This window comes from Rhinolophus hipposideros, assembly GCF_964194185.1.
Source record: "Rhinolophus hipposideros genome assembly, chromosome: 11".
In the NCBI taxonomy this organism is placed as follows: Eukaryota; Metazoa; Chordata; class Mammalia; order Chiroptera; family Rhinolophidae; genus Rhinolophus; species Rhinolophus hipposideros.
Genome location: NC_138057.1, coordinates 80,467,935 through 80,495,529, shown reverse-complemented (window position 1 = coordinate 80,495,529; position 27,595 = coordinate 80,467,935). Strand labels below are relative to the sequence as shown.

General features: G+C 46.2%; 1 protein-coding gene across 6 annotated transcripts in view; it reads left to right on the top strand.

Annotated features, from left to right (window-relative positions):
• TSC1 (TSC complex subunit 1) overlaps positions 1 to 27,595 on the top strand; it is a 43,677-nt gene that overhangs the window by 9,306 nt on the left and 6,776 nt on the right. For 4 of the 6 annotated variants that reach the window (XM_081065534.1, XM_081065535.1, XM_081065537.1 and 1 more), the window contains exons 2-20: positions 135 to 197; positions 6,869 to 7,054; positions 8,424 to 8,527; positions 9,574 to 9,726; positions 11,646 to 11,790; positions 13,118 to 13,272; positions 13,650 to 13,723; positions 16,688 to 16,863; positions 17,552 to 17,667; positions 17,981 to 18,092; positions 18,388 to 18,506; positions 19,803 to 19,872; positions 20,306 to 20,410; positions 20,699 to 21,257; positions 21,881 to 21,924; positions 22,537 to 22,703; positions 23,524 to 23,706; positions 24,566 to 24,676; positions 25,408 to 25,530. In XM_081065534.1, the coding sequence (XP_080921660.1) occupies positions 6,949 to 7,054; positions 8,424 to 8,527; positions 9,574 to 9,726; positions 11,646 to 11,790; positions 13,118 to 13,272; positions 13,650 to 13,723; positions 16,688 to 16,863; positions 17,552 to 17,667; positions 17,981 to 18,092; positions 18,388 to 18,506; positions 19,803 to 19,872; positions 20,306 to 20,410; positions 20,699 to 21,257; positions 21,881 to 21,924; positions 22,537 to 22,703; positions 23,524 to 23,706; positions 24,566 to 24,676; positions 25,408 to 25,530 (2,622 nt within the window). In that variant the 5' untranslated portion in view covers positions 135 to 197; positions 6,869 to 6,948. The remainder of the gene's footprint in view (positions 1 to 134; positions 198 to 6,868; positions 7,055 to 8,423; positions 8,528 to 9,573; positions 9,727 to 11,645; positions 11,791 to 13,117; positions 13,273 to 13,649; positions 13,724 to 16,687; positions 16,864 to 17,551; positions 17,668 to 17,980; positions 18,093 to 18,387; positions 18,507 to 19,802; positions 19,873 to 20,305; positions 20,411 to 20,698; positions 21,258 to 21,880; positions 21,925 to 22,536; positions 22,704 to 23,523; positions 23,707 to 24,565; positions 24,677 to 25,407; positions 25,531 to 27,595) is intronic. The other 2 variants (XM_081065538.1, XM_081065539.1) reach the window with 1 other exon arrangement.

Below are 27,595 nucleotides of genomic sequence, written 5' to 3'. Positions count from 1 at the left end.
ACCCAGGTGGCCACCTGTAAGGGACAGAGCAGGAAGGAGGTTGAACCAGCGAACCCTGAACTCCGTCTCCTGTGTCTGGCTTCACTTCGCTGTAGGATGAATACATGTTTACATGTGTGTTTTCTTCCCTTCAGTGACCATGAAAGACACCAGGTTGACAGCACTGGAAACTGAATTACCGAGTGTCCCCAGGACAGGTAAGGCATCGGCTCAGTCCTCTGGGTGGGGGAGGACGGAAGGGAATTGGCCGTCTTGTCTGTGGTTGTGCACCCATATTCCTCTGCATTCAGGATTTGACGTCGATGCTTTTAGCTGCTCGCCAGGAGCTGGACCTTCTGTGGCATGAAGGAACTGGTCAAACTCCTGGTGATTGATGAATTGCTTATTCAGTGCCAGGCACTATCAGATGCATTGTATGTGTTACTTATTTTCTTCTTCAGAACCACGCGTTTGGTGTATCCCCGTTTTACAGGCGCAGACTCGGGCTCTGAGATGTTCCGTACTTTCCCTAAGGTCATGAGGCTGGTGCTTGGTGGACCCCTGACTCAGATAGTTCTGTCTAGCAGCAACGTTTCGTTTTCATCACTAACTGAAGTTGAAGCCTGTGTGTTGGAGCAGGTCATTTAACTAGTGCAGACATTCTCAACCCAGCCTGTCTTGGAAATGCACTTGGGTCTGTAAACGTAACTTTAGTGTAAACCAGTTGCGCTCTGTGGCCCCTGCCCCGTGCCCTGCTTTTCAGTGGGGCCTGGGCGTTGGGATTATGTAAACTGTCCAGGTGGCTGAGGTACATCCTGGGCTGAGAGCCCCGGAGCTAGTGACTTAGCCTCTACATCTTCACAGGGCTTTCTCTGTTGATTGTCTGAGGTAGTTTTCTGCGCTGAATTATATGCTGTAATCATTTCTGGAATTGGAGGATCCTGAGTCCCCGAATTTATCCTTCATAAACGCTGAGGCGCTGGCATTTCCGTGGAGATGGGTTTAGTCCTGGTGGTCTGACTGAGCGCGGAGCTGTGATTTTGAGTTTACAGCAGGAATGCCCCGTGCAGCCGCGTGGTGTGTCCATGGGAAGGCAGGAGGGAAGGGCTTGGCTCTGCTCCTTATACACAGACAGCCAGTGGGCTTCATTAATGGCTCACTGCTTGCCATTTACTGGATTCCGTCACTGCCTCACCTTACCGCATAGGAACTGTGAAATAAGGAGGGATTTTTGCCTTAAAGACCAATGTCTGTTCACAAACAAGGACTTAATATATATAGATGGTAGACCGTCTAATAAGGAAGTGGAAACATGGTTCTCTCACAAGTAGGGGAGGCTTTCTAAGTTTGACTTTAAATTTTTGAATTTTGTGTGTGTACTTAACACGGTCCCTTTTGCAGAGAGCCACTGAATAAGAATTTGAACCCAGTGTCAAATGGTCAGCTGTTCATGTCCTTCAGGCCCAGGCTGAGTATCACACAACCTAAATCTCAAATTTTATGAAACATTTTTTATTACTACAGTTGTATCACATTTTAGTAGCCAGATTTTTAAAGTTTGAAATTTTAATTGAAATTTTAATTTCAATACGGCCAATACTTTGCCGGCACTGCCAGCTGCTGGATTGCTCCTGCGGCCACTGGGGTCGTGTGTGTGTCACCGAATAAACAGCCATCTTTAGTTGCCACATGTGGTCCCATCACTGATCTTTTTGGACAAAGCAGGTCCAAAATTCAGGAGAGGTTCTCGTAGGTTGTTTTCTGGGATTCATAGCTCGGGCAAGCTTCAAGGATCCTTCATTTCCAGCTACTAGAAATCATTGGCGGTCATTTTGACAAGCTTTTCGTTGAAATTTTTAGCCTTCATAGGTGCAAAACTCCAAGAAATTTTCTCTATAAAGCGTTTTTATAAAGTGTGAAATTTGATTACAAAGTGTGTTTTTGAGTATTTTATTTTTTTCTTAACATTCTTTTCCTCATAGTCTATTTTTCTATTTTTTTTTATGTTTGGCTTGAAGACTGTCATGGATATTGTTGAGTGTGATTTTGAATTTTTTTTGTGTCTTAAAATTGAGATGACAGGTAGGCATTTTGTTTTTAATTTATCCTTACAAGATGTGAATTATTCCCCAATGTGACCTTTTCTTGAAAGACTACAAATTAAATGCAGTTCTTAAGGTTATTTTGTAATCAATGCTACAAAACAATCCTATGGAAGTTAAAATGAAAATATAATTTGATTTATGTCATTTAGCCAGGTATTAAAATTTGGTAAATATTTGACTCAGAGTAATTACTATTATTTATAAAAGTATCTAGCTAAGCTACCCTTTTAATATTTATGTTATTAGTTAACATATTTAACTATTTGGAAGTTCGTAATTTTTTTTCCTCCCTCTTTCCGCCTCCCTCTCTTTTTTTTTTAAATTTATTTATTGGGGTGACAATTGTTAATGAAATTACATAGATTTCAGGTGTACAATTCTGTATTACATCATCTATAAATCCCACTGTGTGTTCACCACCCAGAGTCAGTTCTCCTTCCATCACCATATATTTGATCCCCCTTACCCTCATCACCCACCCCCCACCCCTTACCCTCTGGTAACCACTAAACTATTGTGTGTGTCTATGAGATTTTGTTTCTCATTTGTTTGTCTTCTTCTTTTGTTGTTTTTGGTTTATATACCACATATCAGTGAAATCATAGGGTTCTCTGCTTTTTCTGTCTGATTTATTTCACTTAGCATCATACTCTCAAGATCCATCATGGAATACTACTATTTGGCGTTAAGGAAAGATGATATAGGAACATCCTCCTCCCTCTCTTCCCCGCCCACTCCGGTTCAAGCCGTTGTTTCTCAGTCTAGTTGTAGGACCCAGCGCCCTGGCCCATGCTGGTATTACGAGCCTTGCGCTCCCCCCCGCTGAGGCAGTCAGTTGTGACTGCTCACAGCAGCCCGCTGCAGCCCTCAGCAGCCCACGGCAGCTCATGGCAGCTCACGCCAACCTCTGGTTGCTCACGGCAGCCCAGCTCCAGGGAGAGCTATTGTTCACAGTCTTAGCTGTAGAGGGTGCAGCTCACTGGCCCATGTGGGAATCGAACCGGCGACCCTGGAGTTAGAGCACGGTGCTCCATCCACCTGAGCCACCCAGCCGACCCTGGAAGTTCATAATTGTTTTTAAGTATAAAAATCACATCATGAACTGAAGCTTCTATTTTTATGAGTAAACATTTATACTTAAACTGACAGAATTTCCACTTATAAAACACAAAACTTGGATGGTACTTCTAGAATGTTTTACTCTTATTTGAAAGTGATTATTCAGAGCATTCCAGGGATGGAGGGAACAGTAAATACAAAGCCATCGAGCAAGAACCTGCTGTCCCGGGTTTGAGAAGGCTGAGACTAGAGCAGGGAGATGAAGAGGAAGAGTGGAGAAGGGACGGTGTGTGGGCGTTCGTAAATGGCCGAATCAACGTGGAGCCTTAGCGGCCACTTGTGAGTTTAGTTCTTATTAGCTCCCTGCGAAGCCACTGAAGGGTTTTAGATGGAGTGATGGATTCTGATTTCCATATTTCAGCGTCTCTTGTGGTTGTTTGGTGGCACATGAATGGTAGGGGATCGGGAATACAAGTGAGGGAGGCGGCCACCGCCTTGTCTCCAAGGGGACACCATGGGGGCTTGGACGTGGCCGACAACAGAAGGGGTAGCGAAGTCAGTGGGTTGCTGACGGATGAGATGTGAGGGGAGGAGTGATTGAAGAGTCAAAGGTGTCGCCTAGATGTTTGCTGTAGACTGACGGTCGTGCCTTTTACTGAGACCCAGAAGACTGGCAGAGTGACAGGGTTTGGTGGGTGTTGAAAGTCACGGCTCCTTAGTATAAATAGCATCGTCTATAGCGCTGTGCTGTGGCCTGCGGCCGCTGAAGATAATATTAAAGTAGATGGAATGTTGCTTTGGCTTGTAGATGCAGAACTGCATTAACCCAGATACTGACTTTTGGCTGCTTCTGTCTCCTCTGTTTTCTACACTTGGTTGTTTCCAAAATGGAAGAGAGACTTTCACGGCTCTAAGCAGATGTTTCACGTGCCTGTGGTGCTCACCTTTAAGTGACTTCTTCTAGCCAATCTTTTGTAGGCTGTAAAGTGTGTCTAACATGTGCGTCTCACCCACCACGTCCAGTGTGAGCTGCTCCCTTCCCTCCTTTGTGCACGCGCTGAACCATGGCGATTTCCTACTCGTGCACATATAATTCTTCATTGCACTCTCTAAGTCCGTCTTCTCTGCGTAGCACCCTGCAGTTGGGCCCTCAAGAAACATTTGAATGAGTATAAAAACAGATATTCCAGTCACTGATTCCAAAAGCTTATGATTTAACTCTTGTGAGGGCTTTTCGAATATCAGAAATCCTTGAACTTGGGTCACTGAAACGAAGAATATTACACAAAGCCCAAGATTTATATGTTTTTCTGGGGATTCGAAAATGTGGTTAAAGGCAGAATTTTAGAATCACAGAGAAAAGCTTGTTGCCAAAAATATTCTAGTGTGTTTTAGATAAAACCTTATTTTTTCTTCTATAAAGTATTTGGAAAGAGTAGGCTTCAGAAACTAGACTTTTACACCTAAATTATATGTACAAACTGAAAACAACCTAGATAGTCCAAGCCGGTCAGCCCTAACTATCGCCAAGTTGACTGGATGGGCGCCATCTTTGTTTAGAAATGAGCTCATGTCACTCTGAGCTCTGGGCTGCCTGCATTTGGAGGAACAGCTCTGACACGCTTGTCTTCTGAATACACGAAAGAGAAACGCAGAGTCTCACCAGGCTCATACTAGGTAAGTAGCAGTGTTTTGGGAACATTTGAGAATCATTTTGAGATTTATCTGGAGTAGAAATGAACGTGGGGCTAGGAAAGTAAATGTGCTATTAAAATGTCATCTTGAAAGTGGTATCCCAAAGTTTTTTATTTGAATTCTTTCTGATAGTATACAGGTGCTGCTCAGTGAGTATTGTGCCAGGTATTGTGCTAAGTCTGTGACATATATTATCTCATTTAATCCTCTCAAAGAAGACTAAACCCTGACAGATTGGTGTTAGCTTCACTTATCAATTTAATTTAATCCAACTCACAACAAGGTGAAATTTGTTTCTCTTTCCAGTTTTGAACTCTTTTCTGATAAAAATCTTACCAGTTGAAGCCTCACATTTCTGAGCTCTTTGCCTATAAGGTTTGTATTTATAGGGGTGACCCAGCAACAAGAATTCTTACATCATGATTTGCTATGAAAAATGCCTTTAGACATTTTAATTGATTTTTCTGGCTAATGAACTTTTGATTCACCAAGAGCCAAAGCAGTGAATATCGCCAGGTTATAATTAAGTAAGAGCAGAGACAGTAGTAAGTTAATACTTGCCAGTTTTTGGGGTCATTGCTACTTTAAATTCGGCATCTTTGCAGGAGTAGCTTGACTCTTTAGCATAGTGTTTTCTCAAACAGGGCTTATGTATCACCCGTGTAAGAATTACCTGGAGTGCTGATTAAAAGACCAATTCCTGAGCCCCAAATTCAGTTCTGGAATGGGCCCAGGAAATTGCATTTCTGACGAGCGTCCCACCTGGTTTTGGTAGACCCTGTTGCTTGAGAACTGCTAATTTAGCTTACTCAAAGGAAAGCAAATAGGAAATGAGAATATATTTTAATACGGTTGCAAATGACCTGTGCATTCATTAGCCTGGGAGCTGGGCCGCCTATGTTCTGCTTTACTACGTGACCTTGGTAAAATTATTTACTGTTTTGGAGCGTCCATGTTCTCACTTGTAAAATAAGGATAATATCTACTCACCTCACAGAGTTGTTAAGAGGGTCAAAGCCACAAGCTAGCTTAATGTCACATTTAAGGGCTTGGGGCTTTGCACTGAAGCAAATCTGGGCTCAGATTTCAGTTCTCCCCTGGCTTTGCCTCTTGCTAGCTTTGTGACCCCAAGCCAATGGCCACTGGCTTGGGGTCATTGTTTCTATCCCTATAAAATCGGGACCAAAAAACCAATTCCACGGTACTAGTATAAGAAGTATATTCAATGGCTTTGTGACAGGTGTGCAGTGCCTGTCTAATAAACCGTAGTTGTTACTACTTGTTTTTGAAAATAGAGCTCTCGAGCCCAAAGCAGGGAGAAATGCCTAAGTGTCGGCTGTGTAGCCACGCTCGGAGGAGAAATGCATAAGTGTAGGTATGCATAGCCACACGGGGGTGAGGTGTGCTCCGTATGTGAAGATACTTCCTTATGGCTGCTCCACCGCCATACAGAACTGAGTTTGGAAGGTGAAGGTCCTCCCTGGCGCTCCTGCTGCTGTCAGTAACCCACGGCCTAGGAGGAGGGGTAGACGCTAAAAATGGAGAAATGACCCCGGGTTCAAACTGGGTATCGACCTTGGGGACTTGTGATCCCAGCAGCTATACTAACTTGCAGACACCGACGCGGTTGTCAAGAAGAAAATAGGATGCTCTTAGTCCTTTTTCTGAAAAGAGTTCGTCTACTTTTTAGATCCGTGATTTGAAACATACACATAATCTTAGCCAAAGCCCAAGGTGGAATCAGAAGTAGGAATGAAACTTGGCTTTGGTCCTTGTGTTAAGTTGCTGTGAAGATCGCTTCTGACTTGTGGCAGTTTTGTAGGTTTCTCTCTGATGGTTCCATTCCATAGAACGCCTCTTCAGAAATTTGTCAAAGATAGAATTACTCTTACACCCTAGCTGCCTTTATCAGCAGAGTTCTGGACAAACTTTTCACGGCACTGAACGCGTGCTCTGGATTGTCCTGCAGGTAGTTTTTTGTAGGGGAAAATGGGACCGTTTTGTTACACTGTCCTGTTCCTTTTCCTCAGTCTGGTAGTGGCACCAATGAAGAGCCTTCAGAATCTTTAACGAACGTCCTGGACCCGGCACAGCACATCCGTGTAAGATAATGGCCCAACAAGCAAACATCGGGGAGCTGCTCTCCATGCTGGACTCCTCCGTGCTGAGTGTGCGTGATGACGTCACAGCTGTATTTAAAGAGAACCTCACTTCCGGTGAGCAAGACCATATTGTCTCCAGCTTGTCTGCTAATCAGAGGACATTGGCCTGGAGGAGACTAGGATGCTGCCGATGAATTCTGGTTTTCATCTTCTAAGGCAGGGGTGGCCAAACTGTTTTCAACGGTTTTTACCAAGGGCCATATGTGGTAAACTACACACACAGCCGGGCCACTCACTCGAGGTGAAGTACGTATTGCCTCACCTGGTTTATTTAAGTAAACTAAACATATTTTTGGAATTTGCTGCGGGCCAATTAACAATGGATTGCGGGCCGCAGTTGGCCCGCGGGCTGCAGTTTGGACACCCCTGTTCTAAGGAGTCTTTAAAACCACCAGTAAAGACAACACACTGCTGGATTCACTCTCTATGTGGTTTTAGCTTTAAATTGTGGAAATATTCAAATACCCAAATATAGACATAAGAATACTAACCCCACAAACCCAGTGCCAACTTTTCTGCCATTCTTTGTTCTTACCTTCTGGACTCTCCCACCCAATGTCTTAAAGCAAATCCCAGATATGGCATTTTACTGTAAATCAAATATGTGATTTTTAATGTGAAAAATGCTTAATCTTTCTTTAATCAGAGGAATACAAATTTAAATAGTACCCTTTTTTGCTTACCAGGTTGGTAAAAACATCAGATATTGAGCATAGAAATGGATGTTGTTAGCAGGAGAATGTATTGTTTAACCTTTTGGGAGTATCTTTCATCAATTCAAAAGCATGTACCATCTGGCCCACTCCTAAGAATCTGTATTTCATTGTAGCCTTAAATGAAGTACAGTGAAAAATTAGAAAAAGCCAACTGTCCTTCAGTAGATGGATGGTCAAATTATGTGAGAAGAAGAGGTCAGGAAGGTCGAAGGTGCTGCCATGGGAAGGTGTCTGCAGCATCTTGTTAAGGGGAAAACGCACATGCAGGCTATGGGCGTATGGACGTGGGACTGTCCGTGCAAGTATGTGCGCGTGAGATTATGCAGCAGGAAAAGATTTGAAAGGACACGTCCAAACTCAAGGGTGTCTTCTGCAGAGTGGCTTGGGAGGCAGGTGGTAAGGGGAGTTTCACTTTTATGTGTTTTCTTATAGTCTGAATTGTTAACAATGGGCACAAATTATTTTTGTAAATAAAAAAGATAGTGTTTCATGTGCTTTTATGGATATTTAGGCAAAGCAACTTGGTATTATCCTATTGTTAAACCTAAATTAGTGTAAGGAGGCAGAAACGTAATGCTTCATAAAACTTTGGGTAGCATCTAAAGAAACACATTCTGGATTTTGTGACAGGGAACTATTTGCGGGAAGTTTAGAATATTAAAGGAAGTAACTGTTATCGACTGCCCTTTTCTTTATTCTTTATTTAGACCGTGGTCCGATGCTTGTAAACACCTTGGTGGATTATTACCTGGAAACCAATTCTCAACCGGTATTGCAGATCCTGACTACCTTGCAAGAGCCACACGATAAGGTAACTGCTGGCAGGTACTAGTAAGGCATTACTAGTAAGGCATTCAACACCGTTTCCACAAGGAGTGTGGCAGCGTCTGTGCAAACCCACGGTCCAGTCTGCCCAGAGCTTACTCCTGCCACCTGCGTGTGCCGTAGAGGATGTTGTTATAACCACATGTAACAACAATTTGCAGGACCTGTTTCCTGAAAAGTTTACAAAATAAAACATTTCAGAGGCTTTTGAAGCTCTTGCTGTGTAAAGCAATCCTGTAATCCCAATACTATAACTGTGCAATGACAACTGGATCCATGAGGCACCTTTCTTTGAAGCCATAAACTTTTAATCAATATGGGAAAGTGTGTAAGTGCAGGTAACCAGTGGGGCTACTTGACCAGTTCCGTTGCCCAGCACAAGGCCCTTGGATGGTTCCTTCTGGTTTGTTTTTGCTCTTATTTCTGTTGGGGGTAAATAGCCAACAAGGCGCTGTAGTGGCAGACTGGGGGGGTCTGGAGTTCATGTGCCAGTGACGTGACTCCGATTTGAAGGCCTTGCCATTGGCTGCCTCTTACGGGACATCCTGTTTGATTTTTACTCTGGGTTGAGTTTTAACTTCTGCTCCTACCTGATTTATATTTGGGGCCAATCATGTGGGCAGTCAGTCGCTGCTTCCAGCGGGATCCCCTCACAGCTTCCGCCCACCACACAGGCTGGAGCCCAGTGGTTATGGGGTCCCAGGGGCCTGCTGGGACTTCAGAGCGGGTGTCCTCCTACAGGCGGGCGGGTGTAAGGGGATCCTTTCTCAGGAATTGCGAACTGGCTGCCCTCTCAGGCCAAATGCAACACTGCTGTTTTCCCACGTGGTTTATAAAACCTTGACTTTGACCTCTTTACCTGCATGACCTTTAACTTCACATCAGAGGGAAGACTTGTGGGACTGGATGGAGTACCTCACTGCTGGTTATTTGTGTGAACCTCATATTTTCATAGGAGGATTTCCCTGGGTTCTCGTGACCCCCATCCCCAGCTTTATTGAGACATATTTCCTTGTTCTTTCACATTTTTAGCACCTCTTGGACAAAATGAATGAGTACGTGGGCAAAGCCTCCTCTCGGTTATCCACCCTCTCCCTGCTGGGGCACGTCATAAGGCTGCAGCCATCTTGGAAGCATAAGCTCTCTCAAGCACCTCTTTTGCCTTCTTTACTAAAATGTCTCAAGGTACGATGTTATAAGGATTCCAACGAAATGACCGTGAATATCGTTTCTGAAATGTCGAGTAGTTTAAAGCAAGCAAGCTGGGTTTTAACTTTACGAGTTGGCAAACTCCTAGGCATTTGGCTTTTCTCACTCAACACCAGAGTTGGGATTTACTGGGCACATTCCCAGTGCGTCACTGTGACTGTCGGGTATCTTTTGTCCAAGCACAAACGATACCATTTCAGTCAGATTGGTTCAATATTTCGTTGTCCCAGCCCTCTCCGATTTCATCATCGTCTTGCCTTCCCTCAGTAAAAAATATGCTGGTTTGTCTTGGGGGAAGCCCCATTTCTAAGTTTCTTCTTAGCTAACAGAAAAAGAGCTAACAGCTCTTAACCATTTAGGAGCATGTCTGGTTGCAGCTCTAATGAAGGTGCCTACAGAGTTGCATTCTACTTTCCTGCACTAACCTGAGCGCATTTTTCTACATTGGGAGGCAAAGCCTAAATAGAACTTTAAGATTTTCGTTTGACAGTGACTTCCTGAAATACTCAGGGCTATTTGCTTAATCTGTTTTAGTTTCTGAACTTGTTTCCTATCTATAAAATGAGAAAATGTGGTTAATATTAACTGCCTGTACCTCACCGAGACATGAAAATGTCCAGTAGTGTTTGTTCCCGGATGGCAGTACCTTTGGGTTCATCTGATACAGCACTGTGCAAATTGATTTTTGTCTTTGCCAAAAGCGTAACTGTTTTATTATCCCTAGAGGTGGGTTCCAAGGAGTCACAGTGGTAGGGGGTTATATAATCTGCATGTAATGTTAAAAAACAGAAACAATTTTAACAACTTAATTTTTAAGTGAATGGCTTGATGAGAATGTAATTCAATTTGGAGTCACACCACTTAGTTCAGATTGCAAAACTACTTATCTTTTCCCAAAGGACAAGCCTTGAAAATCACTTGTGGACTGTTACCCAAGCCTTCGGCTAGAATGTTATAAAATTAGGGTTAGTCCTTTTTACTGGAACTCATGTATTCTTGATTCTCCTACCAATATTTTATGTTCTTACTAGATATCTGCCATAATAAAAGATACGGTGCTTGATGTAAAAAGTAAACATATTTAAAACTTGATTTCCAGACGCCTAGATTCCTTTTTCAATAGGAATAATGAATGTCTTAGCGTCTGTGGAAGTCTTTTGATTACTATCTTGTTTCTTAAATCTGAATTCCGGTTACTTGGCAAACATTCATGATTTAATTATGGGTCAGGTGAGCTGCTGTAGCTTGTCTAGTTGATTCATTATCCATTGGGTATTAAGTGTCTTTAATTAGCATAAGGTTATAAGACTTGATATTTCTACTGTAGCCATGGTCAGAGGTCACCGTACCTTCTTTTACTTGCTGATTTCTAAATACTGCCTCAAAGGTGAGCCATGAAGTAGACTTGTTAGTGCTGCACTAATTTCTTCTTAAGTTGCAATCCTTTGAAGAGTAGTGGCATTACTTGTCAGTGTGTAGTGTTATTTAAAATTGACTTTGAAAAGGTAACTATTTTAGGATTTGGTTGAATGAACAAAAGCAGCAGCATTCCTTTGTTCTGTTAAAAAGTGCCTTCTCGTCCTTCCTCCACGTGCGGTCAATACAACATTCTCAGGCTTTGGGACGTGGGCGTCACCAAGCCAAGTTTAAGTGCCTCTCCCAGACGACGTTATCCAGGGGCACGGAGCGGTCCTCGCAGACTCACTGTGAGGCTGGTCCTCAATAGTTTTTCTGCTGAGCCTGTTTCAGTGTTGTCCCTCCAAATCCCTGAGGGATTTATGGGCAGGGAAGGGCGTCTGGACAGACCTCTCACTGGTGATCCCCTTGGTATCTAGACCCTCCGTGTGCCGTCACGCTGACCCCAGTGCCGCGCCTGACACGTGTTTCTTCTGCAGATGGACACTGATGTCATCGTCCTCACTACGGGCGTCTTAGTGCTGATAACTATGCTGCCAATGATCCCACAGTCAGGGAAGCAGCACCTTCACGACTTCTTTGACATTTTTGGCCGTCTTTCGTCGTGGTGCCTCAAGAAACCAGGTAAAGCTCTGCTGTGTGCCTGTCGCACTCCACCAGGTGAATGCTTCCATTACTGACAAACAGGTCGTGAGCTAGAAGCGAAGGATGGGTTGGATTTGACAGCTGAGATGGGTGGTTGTCACTAGCCAGGTGAGGAAATACCTGGGGTGCGTCCTTCGGAGTCACAAATGGGCAGCATGACTATTGAGATACCTTCGGGTCCTGTGGGCTTAAAGGATTCGTTCTCAGGTAGGATGTAGAACTCCCTGATTTTCAGTAAAGCGAGAGATAACTTCAGTCTGTGCTGTAGCAGTCTAAGCGTGAGCTTGTGGACCCGCTGGTCTGGCGGGGCAGAACGTACACTTCTGGTTCTCAGAAAGCCATTCAGTGCATATGGACGACGAGGAGGAGGAAGGAAAACGCAGGATGTGCTAATTAGCGTTCTCGTTTCCAGGGCAGTGGGATGTTTGTCCGTCTCGGCAGGTAGCACAGGTCTATCGGAACGATTCAGAAGCTAGGTGCATGTGACATTCGGGATCTTGTGATGATCCCAGCATGAGAGGATGGCGTGTGCGAGCCCTGTGGCTTCCAATGCAGGATGAAGTACAGCACAGGCTCATGTGACACTGGCTTATTCAGTGGGCTCTTGTTGTGGCGAAGGGGTGGTCCGCCCATTGTACGAGGAGCTTTCTGTATACTGTGCACGTGGGGGTCGAGGGAAGTAGAGATTAACTCAGTTTTCTTTCGCCCACTTTTAGCTCTTGAAGCTAATTTCAGGAGAAGCGTTTTTTTCACTCTAATTACAAATCTGCACAGCTACAACTACATAGTGGTTTTCAAAGGTTCGCATGCATTCATTCGTTCCCCAAATATTTGAATGCCTGTTGTGCACCAAGCTCAGTGCCAGGCACTAGGAGGACAGAGCTGGGTACGACAGTGCCGTTTTCAGGAGCCAGATGCCCATAGGGTAATGGAGAAGTGTAATTACCAATGTCGGGGAAAGCGAGTGACCCTCATGGTACAGGCAGTTCAGTATTGTGAGACCGTCTGGGGTCCTTTTTAAGGGCTGACTGCACAGCAGGGCAGAGGTTTGATCAGTCAGAGCCTCGTGGGTCATTCGGAGTAGATTGGAGTTCGTCTGAAGGTCGGAGGGAGCCACTGGTGGGTTTCAGTAGGGGACTGGTGTGTCCGCACCTGCGCTTTAGAAAACCATTCTTGCTATCTTTGGAGCAAGCTGGGAATGTATGTAAGCCCAAAGTCAGGCTGGTAGCCTCGGCTTCATGTCTCTTCTGCACACACCCATCTCGTGTCCAGCCAAGAGTCTCCTCTACATGGTTTTCTTTTTTAGGCCACGTGACAGAAATCTACCTTGTCCATCTCCACGCCAGTGTGTATGCTCTCTTTCATCGCCTCTATGGAATGTACCCTTGCAACTTTGTCTCCTTTCTGCGGTCTCACTACAGTATGAAGGAGAACTTGGAGACTTTTGAGGAAGTGGTCAAGGTAAGCGAGAACCACTCATTTATTTGATACTGTGTAGACAGGCTGCATTTATGACTTTTGTATTAAATGGTAGCCAGGAATTTTGAAAAGAAGTTCTGCTGCCTCCCGCACCGACCCATGCCCCCCTGTTCCCCAGCCCTAGGCAATCACTAATCCACTTTCTGCCTTTGTAGACTTGCCTATCGAGAAGATTTCACATAAATGGAATCATAATGTATGCTCTTTGTGACTGGCTTCTTTCATTTAACAGTGTTTCAGGGTCCATCCATGTTATAGCTCGTATGAGTACTTCATCCTTTTTATTGTCAGATAGTAATTCCGTTGTATGGAGATACCACAGAAATTCAGCCTTTTATAATTTGTATAAACTCTTCTAGCCAATGATGGAGCATGTGCGAATTCATCCGGAATTAGTGACTGGATCCAAGGACCATGAACTGGACCCTCGGAGGTATGGAAACTGTAGTGACACAGCATTGTAGAGAATCTCATGGGAGATTGAAAGTGTGGTCCAGGAGTTGCCCCTCTGGGGCCTTATTTGGGAATACAGGTTCTTCTGCTCATGGAATCATTCCATTTTGAAGGACTTGTGCTAACTTTCCTTTTTTCCATTGTCTCTGTCTTTTTTCTAGAACTCCTAGTTTTCAAATTAGGACCTCTTGGAGTGGTTCTCTGCTTTTCTTTGTTCTCCTGTTTTTTTTCTCTCTGCTCTTTTCTATTTCCTGAAGATGTTCTCGTCTTTAGCTTTTAATCTTTCTATTATAGTTTTATTTCTACCACATTGTTTTCAATACCTAAGAGCTCTTTAGTTCTCTGAATGTTCCTTTTTTTTTTATAATAGCCAGTTTCTGTTTCATGGATGCAAACTCTCATATCTTTAAGAATGTTGTAGTTGGGTTTTTTTAGTGGGAGGTTGTACAATTGGATGTATATGTTCAGTCTACTCGATTAACTTAGAAGCCTCGTAGGACAACCTCCAGAACTTCACTCACTTTGATTGGCAGAGGTTATCTGGCTTTTGAAGAAAGCTCTAACACAAAAGATAAGAGAGCAATGTAAAGAAAAGGGAGCTAGAAACTGATAATACAGAGAGCAGAAGAAAATGTCTGTAGTAGCTACAGAGATGAAGTATTTGTGCATATATATATGAAGGTCAGGATACCACAGAAGGGGACTGTCAGACTAAAGAAAGAACTCGTGAAAAATGAAAAAATCATATCCATAAAAAACATTTCAGTAAAAGAATTGGAAGATAAAACCTAGAATGTCTCAGAAAGCATAATCAAAGGCTCAAGATAAGTAATATGGGAAGATGGATGAGAAATTTCAAATAATCAGTGCACGAAGCCCAACATGCAATAACAAAGAGTTTTAAAAAAAGAGGAGAAAGCTTTGGTGGGGGAAGAAATTGTGAGAGAAATAATAGAAGAAAATTTCCAATACAAGTACAAATAATACAAGAAAACACATAATGCAATCATTGGAAGATATAACTTTCCAGATTGAAGGGGCTTACTTAGTGCTCAGCTTAAAGAATGAAAAAGAATGCTGCTAAGTCTCAATACTGTGAAATTTGAAATTTAGGGATAAACCTTTTAGAGAGAGAAAAGACCAAAACAGTAAGGATCAGAAATCAGAATGGTGTTAGTTTCTGAAACATCTTCAAAACTGAGAGAGAGATTTTCAACTTATAATTCTATACCCAGCCAAATTGCCTATCAAGTATGAGACATTTTTAGATATGCAAGGACTCAAATTTATCTCATAGACACTCTCTCAGCTAAGCACTGGAAAGTGTGTTTCACTGAAACGAGAGTAAAATCAAGGAAGACCCACAGTCCAGGAAACAGTGCACCTGACTTAGGATCATGGTCCAGGGGAATCTTGGGATAACACTGTGTGGCAGTGCTGAGAACAAGCAGTCCAGACTGAAGTGGGGGTGAGAGAGCCCCAGCAGGAGACTCTTTAGGGAGGGGGTGATTAATCCCGGTAGGCTATTTGCATTTCATTATGTAAAGATTATATTACGCATTATTTCAGAGCTGTTAGAGTAAGTTTAAGAAGAATTGGTAGTGGATATGCAGAAGACTGAGGAAAAGGAGCAGAAAAATTCATACTCCAGTACAAACTAAATCAAGAAGAAAGGAAGTATTGTGGTAGTATGACTTTGGCTCAGTCCTGAATAATACTTATGTAGTCATAATAATTGTTGAAAATCAATTTTGAAAAAGAATGAAACAATGATATGTTTGAGAGCATTGGGAAGGAGGGAAAAGGATGTATGAAAGTGACCTACGTCCTCACTTACCAAAATTATATTGTCTAAGAGAAAGTAAGTTGATAGTGGAACAGGTAAATGTTATGTTAATTGTTAGGACTTTGTAGAACATTTGGCAAATACTGAAGCGTCAGGGAAAAGAAACCATCACCCAAAACTTCAGGTCTTTTCATTTGAATTCTTAGTGTGGTCATCTCTCTATTTATGGACACATCTCTGAGTAGTTTTGTATCCTTTATTCATGTAGGATCATATCCTGAGCATTTTATGTCATTTGATCTTTGAAACCATGATTTTTAAAACCAACTTCAGTAAGAGGTACTTTGGATACAATAAAATTCATCAATTTTATTAAGTTTTGACCATCATGGTAAAAGAATGTTTCATTGCCCAGAAAGTCTTCCTTGCCCTTTGTCCGGCCCCCGCCTCACTCTTGGCAGCCATTGATCTGCTGAAAGCATGCTTTTTCATGGTGTGTAATAATTTTTCTTCCGTAGAATGTAGCTGTTTGGTTGGACTTCGGGTTTTATGCTGCTGCTTTTTCTGTTACAATCTGTGCTGGTCATTGTACGTCTTAATGTACATCTGTTTCCATAGGCTAAATTCTTCGAAGTGGAGCTGTGGATCCCATAACAGGACTTTTTAGACAATTCCTTACATGTCATTGTGGGCTTTCTCACTATATTTGTGGTCTAGGGATGGGTTAGAATCCCAAGGCTTTGGTAGGAAACCTTAAATCAGCCTCAGCAACCTGGCAGTTTCTGGGTCTCCCTGTTCTTTGATTACCTTCATTTCAAGGGGGATTTCCCCCTGGTGATTCACTGCTCTGCATAGTTCCTTTCTGTTTTGGGGCTAGGCCTAGTCTCTTGTTGATGAAGTTATCGGATTAGTTTCTGATAACTTCCTATAACCAATTGAAATAGGAATGTTACAGGTTTGTGACTTGAATAGCTAATTTCTTTCTTTGGTAGTACTAATTAGTACTAATTAATATAAGGGCTAGCATGCTTCTGCCTTGAACTGTGCTAACCTTAGGTCAGCGCTGGCATTGAGTTAGCACACTTAGGTATTTGACTGTTTGATTAAATGGATTACAACGGCATACGTGCATTTCTTGACTTTCGTTGCCTTTTCCAGGTGGAAGAAATTAGAAACACATGATGTTGTGATAGAGTGTGCCAAAATCTCTCTGGACCCTACAGAAGCCTCCTATGAAGACGGCTATTCTGTGTCTCACCAAAACTCAGCCCGCTTTCCTCATCGTTCAGCCGATGTCACCACAAGCCCTTATGTTGACACACAGAATAGCTATGGTAAAAACTGACTTTGGTACTTATCTGCTTTATCACTTTGTCTCTGGAAAGCATTGTTTATTTTTGTTGATTTTATTTTCTTTTCCTAGAATAAGACTTGGTTCAGCTCCTAGGAGCTGTTTCCCAAATATTTAAAATTTGAATTTACCTCCATTTGCTTCTGATGAATTCCTCCTTTAAGTTGAATTTAGTCCCATGCCCTTGGGCTCCTCCCTGATCTCATGCCAACACAGGTGGATGGGCCTTCAGTGATTAAAAAGAAAATGGATTGAAAGATTTGACTTGTGGGCTCCCCCTCCTGAGGGAACCTTTCTGTTTTTCAGACACGTCCAGTGAGGCCTTGTGGGCTGTAGAACTCACACAGTGTGAGCCAGTGTGGACAGTTTAGAGCTGCATTCGGAGAAATGTCCAGATTTCCCTGCAGGCAGCACCCACTGAAGTTGTCGTCCAGTGTGTTCCTATCCAAGTGGTCCTGAATCTTAACTGGACAGCAAACCTGACTGAGCTTTGTCTAGAGAACTTTGTGAATGTGACTTTGTCCTCAGGGGGGGCAGGAGTCCCCTCGGGTTTTTTCAGTACAGAGAACTGAATCGAACTGAATCGAACTGATGGGTCTAGAGGCCCACACTGGTGATGGGAGTCAGCAGAACCCTCACTCAGCCCGTGCGCTTTTTCCTTTTCATTTTAGGGAGTGCTGCCTCCACCCCTTACTGCACGTCCCGGCTGACGTCATTCAGCTCGCCAGGGCAGCTGCCTCCGACTCTGAGCGCCCCATCGACACGGCCGTTAACTGAACCGCCACAAGTATGGTGTCAAATAGTGCCTGCTTTCTCCTCTGCCTGCTGCTGAAGCTGACCATTGGGTCAGAATTGAGCGTATGGTCTGGGAAAATCTCACACTGCTCATTTCCAAAGGAGTCATTTTTAAGGATATGTGATATTAACAAAGGCCACTTGAGTTTCTCTTGGCATCAAGACTTACCAAAGGGGATTTGTCTCTTTGTAAATCTTTAATAAGATACCTTTTTCCAGTTAGCAGTGACCACTGGTCAGGGTATAAACCGTGGGATGATACGGGATTCACTCCTCATTGCTGATATGCCTTATTGACTTCGCAGGCCACCTTTTGGAGCCCATCTGTGGTTTGTGGTATGACCACTCCTCCAACTTCTCCCGGAAATGTCCCACCTGATTTGTCACACCCTTACAGTAAAGTCTTCGGTACAACTGGTACGTGTGTCTTAGGTTGGGCTTGGTTGGTTGGTTGGGGCCTGCCTTTTGTGACCAGGAACTGTTTCTCAGGTCTAACAGTGAGTTTGGGGGTCACTTGCAGCTGTGAACCCGTTTTTGACACTTCAAAACCTCGGGGGCTTTCAGAACATGTAAAGTGAACCTTAAAAAAAGGGCTGATTTCGATGCCCAGAAAGCAGCATTCTTTACAGTAGCAGTTAGGCTGAAGATAATTTGGCCATTGTTCTATTAGTTAGGCTCAGTGCCTGTGTGTTCTGTTCTTATCTCTGAGCAGGTGGAAAAGGGACTCCTCTGGGAACCCCGGCGACCTCGCCCCCTCCAGCCGCGCTCTGCCACTCGGATGACTACATGCACATTTCACTCCCGCAGGCCTCAGCCGTACCCCCCAGGAAGGTACGCTCGGCCCATCTGTGCCCCTCTGCCAAGCACAGTGACCTGCTGGCAGACTCACCTGGGGAAGCATATTATGCCAGAGAGAATTCTGCCCTAAAATGGGACAGTTGGAAGCAGAACTATTGAAAATAGACTAATCAGCGGCTCTCAAAGTGTGGTCTGCTGACCCCAGGGGTCCCGAAACCCTTGCAGGGAACCCACTAGGTTGGGACTGCTTTCGTGGTAATGCTGACCTGTTCTTTGCCCTTGGACTGTGTTGGCATTTGCACTCGTGCGACAGAAACAATGGTGGGTAAATGGCTGGCCCCTTAGCACGAATCGAGGCGTACACCCAACTCCGGTGGGCACTGCATCCTTCTTCCTTGGCGTGCTCTTTCAGTTTGAAAGAAGAAAAGAAAAACCAAAAATCTAACTTAAGAGTGTTCTGTAGAAAAAAGCAGTAAAAGTTACTAATTTTACAAAGTCTTGGCCCTTGAGAACGTGTATGTGTAACATTCTCTGTGATAAAAAAGGAAATATACACAAAGCACTTTATTGCATTCCAAAGTGTGGTGGAAATCTCAAGCACTTGTGCGATTGTCTGAGCTGAGAGGTGACCTGGCTGCTTTCTTTCATGGAGCACCACGCACACACTGCGGGTCTTCAGGCCGGAGTCAGTGGCAGACAGTTTCTTAGGACTGTAACCTTTCAGAAATTACCCCTTCTCCCGTTTGGGTGTAATATCAAAGATGGTTCTCCACAGTTAGCTGAAAAGTCTTTTAATCTACATTTATGTCTTACAACTACGTATCTGTGGGGCCCAGAATTTTCTTCATATACTTTAGCCAAAACAACATACTGCAACAGATGGACAACAGAGGCAGACGTGTGAATCCAGCTTTCTTCCGTTAAGCCAGATATTAAAGAGGTTGCAAAAATAGAAAACAGCTCCACTCTTCTTGCTAAGTTATTTTTGTTTTGGGAAATACAGATGTTTTTCAGAAAAATGTGTTATTTATGTTTACATGTAATGGGTGTGTTATTTTTAAGTGAATCAATGAGTATTTTAAAATGTGTTTTAATTTCTAATACAGTAACTACCAAGAGATACAACTGCATAAATAAAAGCTCTTGGGAGTCTCAATCATTTTTAAGACTATGAAGACATCCTAAGAGCAAACAGCTTGGGAACCACTGGGCTAACCTTTCAACTCCTTTATAACAGACTGAAAATTTAGATATTTAGGATTTTTCTCTTGCGTCGAGGCCATGTACATGATTTTTGCCTTGTGAGGAATATGGTCTGTGTCTTTTCAGGAGGAGAGAACAGACTCTACGAGGCCGTGTCTGCAGAGACAGCACCATCTTCCAAATGACCGGGGACCAGGTGAAATCTCGGGGTGACCATACACCTTGTTTGTCTCCTCCTGTTGAGTTATCTGGAAACAGGGAAATTCTGTAAAACACTGAAGCCTAGAAATAATTAAACATGTATTACTTCATTCTAAAAGCAACTTAATAATAATAGCGAAAATGGCTTTTAAGCCATTGCAGTGAAGGACCTGTGTTTAGAGCCATTCAAGCTGTGGTTTTATCTGTTCTCTGAGACGTGAAGAACGGAGAGTTTTCTTTTCTGTGGGATTATTTCTTGGCACCTTTAATTAGATTATTTATAAGATTTTAGTGTTCTGTAGTAGCCCCAGGAGAAGCACTTCAGCCTTCTCTGCCCGGCAGGAAGCATCATTACAGATGTGTTCTGTTACAGCGGAAGCAGTGTGCAGTGTCTGTCTTTGACTTGAGTGGTTTTTGTGTCTCCTCAGAAGAACTGTCTGGCAGCAAAGGTTCTGTCACTCTAAGTGACCTTCAAGTGTTTCTTGGTAACCTGGCCTTTGAAGAAGACAGCATAGAAAAAGACAAAGAAGAAGGTAATAGACATGGGACCCTGGGCTTATTTATACGAGGTGCTGTGAGATGATAGAACCCCCGTCCTGCCCTGAAATCGGGATTTACTGTCAACGCTCCCAGGCTGACCTGGTTTTTCTTCTCTTGGGAGGAAATGATGGGAGTTTTATTCCGGATCCTATGCCAGGCAAAGAGGTGGTCTTTTGTGCCTGTCTGGGCGGCACGCAGCACACGGCAGCACGCAGCCCCACACTGCCTGGCCTTCCCCAGGTGGCCTGTTTACTGTGCTGTGTCTTGTCCCTCCCCCACAGCGGCAATATCTAAAGAACTTTCTGAGATCACGACGGCCGATGCTGAGCCCCTGGTTCCTCGAGGAGGCTTTGACTCTCCCTTCTACCGAGATAGCCTCCCGGGCTGTCCAAGGAAAACCCATTCCGCCGCCTGCGGTGCTCAGGGTGCCAGTGTGAATGCTGAGCCTTTGAACTCCTCCCTGGACAAGCTTGGGCCTGACACACCAAAGCAAGCGTTTACTCCCATCGACCTGCCCTGCGGGGGCGCCGAGGGCAGCCCTGCCGGGAACACGGAGCGCCAGACTTCTCTGCAGACCAGTATCCTCACTCCCAGCCCTTGTAAAATCCCACCTCAGAAGGGCGCCGGCTTTGGAAGCGGGCAGCCTCCCCCGTACGATCATCTGTTTGAGGTGGCATTGCCAAAGACTGCCCATCATTTTGTCAGCAAGAAGACCGAGGAACTACTACAGAAAGCAAAAGGACACAGCGCGGAAGACTACAGGCCCTGCAGCTCCCCGGTGGAGGTGCTGGACAGGCTGATCCAACAGGGGGCAGATGCGCACAGCAGGGAGCTGAACAAGTAAGGCGCTCCCAGCCAGAGGCACCTGGCTCCCCTCCGGTCAGGCGGCCCTCTGGGCTGTTGCCTTTTCATAAACGTGCACGTGTGTGTCCTCTGTATGTGCACAGTAAGTTGGCATCATTCCTTAAATGAGTTCCATTTGAAAAGGAGTCTTCATATGTAGGCCGCTCGTGCCACTATTCTGTGAGGAAGTTCAAATGCTTCCACATTTGCGCTCAGAATTGGAGGAGGACGTTATGGTATTTCAAATATAGGAATATCTGTCATGGTATCTCTCTAGATGAAGATTTCCCCCCCTATTTTGGTAACATAGTTCATAAGGTGCTGCTGGCCACTCACGGTGGCACACGGTAGCCCACGGCAGCCCACGGCCGCTCACGGCCGCTCACGGCAGCCCAGCTCCAGGGAGAGCTGTTGTTCACAAGCTTAGCTGTAGAGGGCACAGCTCACTGGCCCATGTGGGAATCGAACCTGCGACCTCAGCATTAGGAGCACCGTGCTCCATCCACCTGAGCCACTGGGCTGGCCCCTTGTTGTGATTAAAAGCGATTAAAAGTCCAGAGACTACCCCCCCCCCCCCAGGTAAGATCGGTAACTTCGTCATTCAAAATCTTTCTTCCTAGGTTGTCTTTACCGAGCAAGTCTGTGGACTGGACCCACTTTGGAGGTAAAGTTGTTAACTTCAGCTCCAAATACAGCCGCTATGGATCCTGCTTGCTTATTGCCTTTTCTGTCCTTGAGGGAGGCGCCCTACAGGAAACCTCTTCCCTTTACTGCTGCTCCAGCCAGATTCTCCACTAAAGAGTATCTCAAGTGTTGCAAAGTCAGCATTTTCTATTTTCCAAAAGTGGCAAGGACCATGCACTTCCCAGTAGAATTGCAAAAAGTGTGGACCTAACTGACGCCCGGCTTCCCTAGCAAATTTCCGAGTGCAGTAAATGGTACTGGGAGGGGAGTAAGGGGAGAACACAGCAGTGAAGGGAGAAAAGGAGTCTTAAAAATATATACGTGTGGCTCAGGTTTGTGGGGCAAAATCAACAAAGCTCTCAAAGCATCATGCCACCACATGCCCCTTTGCGGTCCTTTCCAAGGGAGGTAGCTGTAGATAGCCCCTCTCCTCTAGAAAGACTATCGCTGGGGACCAAGTGGTCGTTGGCCGTGGGGCGGTGGTTTGGTCCTTAAAGAATTGTGTTTCTTAAGCTGACAAACCATGGGTGGGAGCTCAAGTGAACGGTACATAAAAGGCATCTTTGCTACCCTCCCTCTGCTTTAAAATCAGGCTCTCCTCCCTCAGATGAGATCCGCAGCCTCCGTAACCAGCTGCTTTTACTGCACAACCAGTTGCTCTATGAGCGCTTTAAGAGGCAGCAGCATGCTGTCCGGAACAGGCGGCTCCTCAGGAAGGTGATCCGAGCCGCAGCCCTGGAGGAGCATAACGCAGCCATGGTGAGCGGGCGGGGCGGCGGGCGCTGTCTGCTTTGGAGTCAGCGTGAGAGCGTGTGACAAGCAGCCTGCGTCGAGGGCAGAGCTCCCCATCCTCGCTCTGCTCACTGGGTGGCCGGGGACCGGCCCCCTGGGCAGGCTGCGAGCTTAGGCGTGAGCCTCAGGCCTCTGAGCTCCCTTGCAGACCATCGGGACCAGTGAGTCTTTCTGTCGTGATTGGCTGTGGTGCTGACAGGGAGAGAAGGTTCCTTTGTTTCTCCAGTGGTGAAGCCACCTCTCCTGAAGCTATTCTGTGGCCCAGAACTTGTGGCTCAGTTGTGAAGGCAGTTAGACCTGGAGATTAGACCTTGGCTCTGCCATGTAGGAAAGGAATTAGCCCCCGGAAGCCTGTCACCTGTCCTGTAAAATGGGAAGAACAATAGCCGCACCTGTTCCTAACTGTGCTGCTTAGAAGAAGTCATGTCGTAAGCGCTTGCTCAGTGTCTGGCGCAGGGGAGGCGTTTAGGAAATGTTCATCACTTTTGCGACCGTAAGATTGTCCATAGCAGAGGTCTCATTCCAGTGCTGGCGATGAGGACTCCTGAAGGTATCAGGACAGGTGGATCCCTGAGAAAAGCTCTGTAGGCAGTTCTGATCATTTGCTCATGTGAAGTTTGATAACCCCTGAGCTTAGACAGTAGCGAGCCATCAGGCTGTGGGCCTGTAGCTAAAGTTCCAGGACAGCATATGAGTCCCATGAAATGGTCGCAGCCTGTGTGCTACTTGCGTGTCACTGCCCATGGCGGGAGGCAGCTAAAATGATGGCATGTTTGGTCTCTGCTAGAAAGACCAGTTGAAGTTACAAGAGAAAGACATCCAGATATGGAAGGTCAGTCTGCAGAGAGAACAAGCCAGATACAGTCAGCTGCAGGAGCAGCGGGACACAGTGGTCACCCAGCTCCACAGTCAGGTCCGACAGCTGCAGCACGACCGAGAAGAATTCTACAACCAGAGCCAGGAGTTACAGGTACGGACCGCAAGCAGGAGAGGGCGTGAAGCACGTCTTGCCTCTTAGCTAAGACGAGCAGACCGCTGTGGCCGAAGCCGCAGCCGGTCTATCTCCCGGCACACACATTTTATTTAGGGCAGAGGGTCCCCAGGTCTCTCGGTGCCTAGTTCCCTGAGCGTCTCCGTAATCTTTTCCTGGCATTCGGCAGCCAAAACAAACACCTGACAGTTCTGCTTATTAAGTAGATCTAAACAACTTAGTGGTTTGTGTGTCCTGACAACTTAGTAGCTGTTTGAAAATATACATATAAGTTTCAAAAAAAAATTCCTTTTTTTAAACAACAGCAATTACTTAACCAACGCTGTGTGTGACCTCCTGGGCACTGCACAGAGTCTCAGACCTGGAATCAGACTGGACACGGACACCCTCATTTCCGGTTTCACACTGGCTTTCAAAACGCATGGTGATTTTTATCACAACCACCCGAAGCCCAGCTTTGCAAAGACCACGTCACCCACAGGCAGGGAGTGCATCTCGGACGGAAACTGGACGGCCTCCGGTTAGCAGTGCACACGATGACCAACAGATGTCGCTGTGTGCCCCTCAGAAACCAGATATCCCACAGCATCCGCGAGTTGGCTGCTTTCTGCTCCATAGCCCCAGGGCTCTTTGGGGCACAGTTTGGGAACTGTGGGCCTAAGGCCTTTTTTCCTTTTGTTAAACAAATCAGGAATTCAGAAATCAACCCTAACTTATTTTTTCAAACTAAGAAGTTAAATCCTGGGTCCAAGAGTAGTAGAGCAGCTGAGGACCCAGGCCCGGTCCTTCTGTGGCTGGCCTGGCGTGCCCTCACCCCCTGCGCCCGTCTCTGTTGCAGACAAAGCTGGAGGACTGCAGGAACATGGTGGCCGAGCTGCGCCTGCAGCTGAAGAAGGCGAACAGCAAGGTGTGTCACACGGAGCTGCTGCTCAGCCAGGTCTCTCAGAAGGTGAGACACGGGCGGGCGGTGGGCTGGGTTGTGTGCACAGCGCAGGCCCACACTCCCTTCAGACGGGCAGAGGTGCTACTCGTGTATCTGTGCCAGGGGTTCCCAGCACGGAGTGAGTCTGCCCTCTCCCTCCCAGGGGACATTTGGGTTGATATTTTTGGTGCTACTGACATGAAGTGGGCAGGGGCCAGTGTGCTGCTAAGCACCCTGCATGCGCAGGGCAGTGTCCACGACAGGGACCCACCTCCCAGCCTGAGCCCTGCTTTGTGTAGCTTGGAGAGCTCGCGCTTCATGCCTTGTGTAGGTAAGTATGCAGTTTGTTCGGGCCTTTGAGCCGTCATCCCTCTCTCTGGGATGCACGGCACTTCTTAGAAGTCACTTACTCACGAATGGTGAGTTTCCCTGGGGCCAAATGCCGCTGGCCCTGCCGTTCCTGGTATGGTAGGCCTGTGCGCCACCACCTTCTCCAGGTGTCCCGGGCGGAGCCAGCTCCGTGGAGCACGTTGGCACTTCCGCCCCTCCGCCTAGCACTGTTTGGAAGTGCATTTCTGTCCATTTTCATCACTCTTGGACACCTCCCTCCCCAGCAGCCATTGTGGTAGGGAAGTTGAACCCCGGAGCTGTTGCTTCTACCCTCGCACTGACTGGTATACCCAGCTGGTTCCCTGTCTGGGTCCATGTGCCAGCTTTGCGCTGTCCGCTCTTTTACTTCGCTGTGTGTCTTTGGTCAGCTCTCAAACAGCGAGTCGGTCCAGCAGCACATGGAGTTCCTGAACAGGCAGCTGCTGGTTCTCGGGGAGGTCAACGAGCTGTATCTGGAGCAACTGCAGAACAAGCATTCAGACACCACAAAGGTATGCGGGCGCACCGGCAGCCACGCCCCAGCGGGGCAGCGCTCAGGACCCAGGGGTGTCATGCAGGATGGCTGTCCGAGTCATTTCCTGAAAGGTGCTGCCCGGTCCTGGGACCCATCCCCACCTCTCCCCGGCCTGGCCATTCAGGCACTCAGCCGTCATGTCACTTTACATGAGCTTGTTTCCCTAGCTGGCTGGCTGGCTTTGAAGTTAAGTCAGGTATCACTGAAAGTACCTCATGGTAATTGGTACAGAGTAGGTGATGAAAGTATTTCCCGTCTCTTACCCACACCAGGTGTGGGTGGGTGGGGGAGGAATGGGGGAGTAACGGATGGGCGAGGGGGGGAGGAGGGAGGGAAGGGGGCGGGGCAGCCACTTCCGTTAAGCATAACCCAGGACTGGGTATATACTGAGATGCATATTTTTTCTCCCTTTTCATGTTGAGTTTAATTTCAGCAGACGGAGGTTCACTCCTGGCAACAAGGCCAGTAACAGGATGATCTGACGTTAATTAGCGCCTCCCCAATGGGGTGGAAGCGGAAGTTTTGTGTCACTTTATAAATAGCCTCGGGTAATGTTAGTGAAAGAGTCGGGAATGGAACTTGAACAGTAAATGCTCAGATGTTTCCTGTCACTAACTTCTCCATCACACCTGGGCTTTCTTTGTAGAGCATCTTTTTTGGCCAAATGGAGAGAGTAGTCTTAGAACCACAGATGTGATTTTTATAATAGAGTTACTCCTTATTTCTCAGCTCCTCTCAGCTCTCAGATGCAGACTCCCTTTAGAAGGATGTTAAATGTGGAGCTTTCTCTAGAAACCAGGCCTCACTGATTTTGGAAGTGTAATAGCTCTGGAGAAAGAAAGGGGAAAGGAGACCTATGGGCCAAGAGGATCTCTGGGACAGTCGCTTAGATGCATCCTGACGTCCCCTGAGATGGGTGGAGACGGCCTTGCTTCTGGCGCGTCTTGTGGTTGGAACTCGGACACTTGGGGCCTCAGGCAAGCCAGCTGACCTCCGTTTATAAAGCTCGTCACAGGAGGCCTTCCTCGTAAGCAGCAACAAAACCCACACTAAGCTGGCTTACCAAGAAGTCACTTCATGACTGCACTTGAGAAGAAGTCCCAAGGCAGGCAGCTCCAGACTGATCAAGTGAGCAATCTAGGAACAGCCTCGGGAGCCTGCACCGCCCGACCTGTTCTGTCGGCCTTGCCCTGGGGCCAGCAAGCTGTGCTCATGGGGCAGGCCGTGTGCCGAAGGGAGCGCTGTCCCAGGTAGACGCCATGATGTCCTGTGCAAGAGGAGAGCGTCGCTCCCTGCAGGCTCGTCAGCTGAGAACCCTTTCCCAGGAACCCTCCACCAGATTCCCACGCTTGTCATTGGCCAGGAGTGTCGTGTGCCCATCGGGAGCCAGGTGTTGCCCTGCCCCTGTCAGGATTTGCCCCTGGACTGAGCTGGCTTCCTCTTGTTCAGTGAAGTGTGTGTGTGTGTGGGGGGGGGCGGGGAGTGGGTATCTAAACACCAGGTAGGGAATGGCTGGTAGGTGCTGGCGGCAGCGCCGCACGCAGTGGTTGTGAGGGTTGGTGAAAGCACATGGATGTTTCTAGCTCCGTACCTTGTTTGGTTCTCCATAAGTAGCTGCACAGAGGTCCGATGTGCTTACCTGCTCTGTGCGGACGTGTGGAGCCATTGGCACAGCCGGAATGGCGGCGTTCCCGGGTGCCCAGTGCTGAGTTTCAGTCTGTCGCGTTCTATACCGAGAAAGCACCGGGTTCACTGATCAGCCTCTGTGGAAGCTCATCTGCTCGCTTCTTACGGCTTCTTATCTTTTTAAAAACACAAACGTGTGGTCAGTTTCGTTACGTGTATTTCACCCCAATAAAAACAGACAACACAAATGGAATGAACACGTGCTTGTTATGGACGTCTGCTTTGGCCTCTTTTCTGAGCGTTGCCGTGTCTTTGCTGTGGATTTTAAGCTGTTTCAATCCATCAGCAGGCGGGCAGGCCGTTTGCCTGGCGTGGTGGACGAAGCTTGTCAGGCCACCCAGTCTGAGGTGCTGCTT